Source organism: Rutidosis leptorrhynchoides, chromosome 1 (assembly GCF_046630445.1).
Source record: "Rutidosis leptorrhynchoides isolate AG116_Rl617_1_P2 chromosome 1, CSIRO_AGI_Rlap_v1, whole genome shotgun sequence".
Classification (NCBI taxonomy): domain Eukaryota; kingdom Viridiplantae; phylum Streptophyta; class Magnoliopsida; order Asterales; family Asteraceae; genus Rutidosis; species Rutidosis leptorrhynchoides.
The window spans coordinates 499,641,524-499,646,000 of NC_092333.1; the positions used below are offsets into that span (position 1 = coordinate 499,641,524).

General features: G+C 38.8%; 1 protein-coding gene across 1 annotated transcript; it reads left to right on the plus strand.

Moving 5' to 3' along the window:
- The first annotated feature begins 1,837 nt into the window (after positions 1-1,837).
- Positions 1,838-2,668, plus strand: LOC139841089 (uncharacterized). The gene is made up of 2 exons (XM_071831325.1): positions 1,838-2,263; positions 2,345-2,668. The coding sequence occupies exons 1-2, from the start codon at positions 1,838-1,840 to the stop codon at positions 2,666-2,668; spliced, it is 750 nt and encodes a 249-aa protein (XP_071687426.1).
- The last annotated feature ends 1,809 nt before the right edge of the window (positions 2,669-4,477 follow it).

Here is a 4,477-nt window from a genome sequence, read left to right on the forward strand (position 1 = left end):
TAATAGGTACATTACATTGAAGGTAGCAAGCTCAATTATCATTCACAAAAGGCGTTAAGGTGAGTGGGATATTTATGCATGTATGTATATAGTATATTTATTTGTATGCTATGGCATGATCCACGGAGCCGGCAGTGCCATAGTGTGTGTGAGTGTGCTATGATGTGAACTACAGAGCCGGTGGCATCATGGTACGTGTATTGTGATGTGATCCACGGAGCCGGTAACATCAAAGTGTGAACCAAGGAGCCGGTAGCACTATAAAATGAGGTGTGAACCATGGAGTCGATAACACCAAAGTGTGAACCAAGGAGCCAGTAGCACTATAAAAGAGTATGACTCAAATGCGTATTGGCGTGAACCAAGGAGCCGGTAGCATCATAGCATTACGTATGGTGTGAACCACAGAGCCGGTAGCACCATGACGCGTGTATGGTTAACCATATAGTTTGTGTATGTATTGTAGTGTAGCATATTATATTTTGGAGTATATGCTATTGTTTATGCTGGTTGCGGTAATGGAGATTATTAGCTTTATACTTGGAGTTCGTATGCTAATTATATTGCTAGCATGTATGTGGTATGTGAGTAGGTGGTTGTAAGTTGGTATATTATATATGCATGTGTATACTTATTGCACTCACTAAGTGTTTTGCTTTCCCTCTTGTTGTCTACCTTTTAGGCTCCAGCGTGGATAAGGGCAAAGGTATTTGTTTGGATTAGTGGCTCTCGGGGGATTAGCTTTTGGAAGTTCGACCAATATATGGGTAGTTTAAACCCCAAACACCGTGCTCTAAGTGTCGTTTGGAAATTAAACTTTGGTGGTCGAAACTTGTATTTTGTACGAAATTCATAATTCGGGACGATGTGGGTCGGTGTTGTAAAACTCGTTTTTATTTTGGGAATCTCTTAGTTTTACTTATTGTAATGTGTTGTGAAAACCGTTTCGTCTAAAAGTGTGGGGAAGTAGGAGATCTTTTTTCCAAAAAAGGAAAAAGTGGACATACCACTTTGGAGCGCCGCTCCACCCTGGGGCGCGCTGCTCCGATTGCTGAACAGGACTGTTTTTAAAAATAAATAAATAAAGCGTGTTTCGTTTGGATAACGGGTTGGGTTGTTACAATTTTAATTACATTTAATAGTTTATAGTACGTATGTATAAGGATATCTAAATGTATTTGCATAAATTGTAGTAAACGTGTATATTTATATTTATATGTATTTCGAGTGATAAATGAATATATCCGTGGAAGATAAATTGTCATCCATATCCGATCCACTAAATTAGCAAAGGGAAAAATGGCAGGGGTCAGATAAAGAGAGATTGTTGTTTGTCCAAACTCCACAACTGGAAAGCTTCATCCAGAATCTTAAACTTCAAACAAGTTGAAAGAAAGGATCCCTCAAGCAAAGGTCCAATCAGTTCGACCTGCACCTCGTGTGCAATTGGAGCCAATTCCAAACCGTCCACCTCATCTAACTCGAGTGTATCTAGGCAAGTATCTGATTCTAGTAACAACTCATTTTCGATAAATGAGGAAGGAATTCAGAAATTTGGTAGACAATTGGGATTGAAGTGGATGGAAAAACCCATCCTCTAGTCCTCTATGTCTTTCCTATTGTTTTCGTTACCTTTTTTTTTTTTTATGAAGATGCTTTCTCTCAACATAAGGGGTTTCGGGTCGGGAAAGGAATGTAAAATCGGTTGGTTAAAAACTTGTGTCGCTTTGAAAAACCAAACTTGGTTGCCCTCCAGGAAACCAAGTTACACTCTGTCAATTTAGATTGGATTTGTGGGATTTGGGGGAATAGGGACTGCAATTTTATTCAGAAACAGATGGTGGAGAAGTTGGGTGGTCAAATTTTTATCTGGGATAAAAATGAACTTGACGTAACTAACTCGTATGTTTCTGATTTCTGTACTGGTATTCGAGGTAGCATGGTATGGAGTGGTGATAATTTTAACATCGTAAATGTCTGTGGGCCCCATGATGATGTAAACAAACAAAGGATGTGGGACTTCCTTCATGTTTCTGTTATGTCAAATGCCAATGATGCTTGGGTCATATGTGGTGATTTCAATGAAGTAAGGGTGGAGGACGAAAGGTTGAATTGTAATTTTATCGAAAGAAGGGCAAAAAAATTTAACGAGCTCATTTATAAAGCTAAATTGATTGATATCCCACTTGGTGGTAGGAAGTATACCCGAATCAGTGATGATGGTCTCAAGTTCAGAAAATTGGATCGTTTTCTAGTTAACGATGTTTTTCACTCTAAATGGGCTTGTCTTTCGGTTGTAGCACTAGACTGAAAACAATCTTACCACTGTCCCATTGTCTTAAAGGATGACGTTAAAAATTTCGGTTCTAAACCCATCAAAGTTTTTGCTGATTGGCTTGATGTTGAGGGTGTGGATCAAGTGATAAAAGAGGCATGGGAATCTGATGGTGGGAATGGTCCGCGGTTGGATTGTCGACTAAGGAACAAAATGAAAAAAACTAAGTTTGCTTTAAATGAGAAAAGTCAAGAAAAATTCAGCAATTTGGATGGGGAAATTGATGCTTTTAAGGGAATTGCCAACGCCCTTGAATTGAAGGCAGAATCGGGGGTAATAAATGACAAAGAAAGGATTCAATGGTTAAGCAATAGGAAGGAATGGCTACAATAGGAAAAGATAAAAGCTAATATGTTGAAACAAAAAGCGCGGGTACGTTGGATACTAGAAGGGGACGAGAATTCCAAATTTTTTCACGCTATGATTAGAAGAGGGCATAACAGAAACAATATCCGGGGCCTTGCTATTAATGGAGTGTGGAGTGAGGATCCCTCTGAAATTAAAGAGGCAGTTTTTAATCATTATAAGGAACTTTTTGAGGATCACACAACTTCTAGACCTAGTCTCAGTGGCTTATCTTACCCTTCTTTGACGGTGGATGAAACGGAGCATCTGGAAATTCCAATTGGTGACGAGGAGATTCTGGAGACAATAAGTGGGTGTGGGAATAACAAAACCCCCGGGCCGGACAGCTTTAATTTGAGGTTTTTAAAAAAATATTGAGACGTCATCAAAAGTGATGTTGTTAATGCTATTTCTTGATTTTGGAGTAATGGGGAATTTTCGAAGGGATGCAACGCTTCTTTTGTTACACTAATTCCAAAAAAAAATTGATCCCATCAACCTTAGTGACTACCATCCCATTAGTCTCATTGGAAGTTTCTATAAAATCATTGCTAAAATTCTCTCAAATAGGTTACGGAAGGTTATGCATAGGCTCGTTGGTTCGGAACAAAGTGCTTTCTTAAAGGAAGGCTTCATTTTGGACGTCGTTCTTATAGCTAATGAATCTCTTGAGTATATGAAGGCCCACAAGAAAAAAGGTATTATTTTTAAGGTCGATTTTGAAAAGGCTTTCGATAGATTAAATTGGGATTTCCTCATTGAGGTCATGATATCTATGGGTTTTGGGGTTAAATGGAGGAAGTGGATCATGTCTTGCTTAAGTTCGGCTAGCATTTCTATCTTGGTAAATGGTTCCCCTACTCGTGAGTTCTCAATGGGTAGGGGTGTTCGTCAAGGTGATCCTTTGTCCCCTTTTTTGTTTATCCTTGCAGCGGAAGGACTTAACATCCTGACAAAAGCAGCGGTGGATCGAGGACTTTTCAAAGGAGTTTAAATTGGGAGGGACAAAGTATTGGTATGTCATTTGCAATATGCTGACGATACCATTTTCTTCGGTGAATGGTCTAGGCTAAATGCACAAAATCTCCTTAATATTCTAAAGTGTTTTGAATTAGCCTCGGGGTTAAAGGTAAACCTCCAAAAGAGTTGCCTTTATGGTGTTGGTGTCAATTCGATTGAGGTTGAAGATCTTGCGAGACGTATGGGATGTCAAGCCGGTAAATTCCCCTTTATATACGTCGGCCTCCCTATCGGTGCCAAAATGAAGAAGTTGTGTGATTGGGCACCGGTAATTGATAAATTCAAGAAAAAAATTTCGGAGTGGAAAATGAAAACGTTGTCCTATGGTGGAAGGTTGGTTCTTTTAAAATCGATTCTAAGTAGTCTTCCCTTGTATTACTTCTCGCTCTTCCGGGGCTCCGCCTTGTGTGCTTACGTGTTTAGAGAGTGTGAGACACAACTTTTTTGGGGTGGGGATCTCTCGGGTTCTATGAAATGTCCCGTTCATATCGATTATAAACGTTTCATATTAATTGGTTTCGTTGCGAGGTTTTGACCTTTATATGATACGTTTTCAAAGACTGCATTCGTTATTAAAACAAACCATAACCTTTATTTTATCGACAAAGGTTTAAAGGACATAACCTAGATTATCAAGTAATAATAATCTAAAATATAACGCTCACACAAGACCATTACATAATGGTTTACAAATAATAATATGTTACAACAAGTAAGTTCTCGAATGCAGTTTCTAAACAATATTAAACAAGCATGCTGACTCCAAATCTTGTCCTT

Coding starts and splice junctions, on each gene's coding strand:
- LOC139841089 (XM_071831325.1), top strand. CDS start 1,838: ATGGTGGAGAAGTTGGGTGGTCAAATTTTTATCTGGGATAAAAATGAA. Junction 2,264..2,344: donor ATCGTTTTCTAGTTAACGAT/GTTTTTCACTCT, acceptor ATTGTCTTAAAG/GATGACGTTAAAAATTTCGG.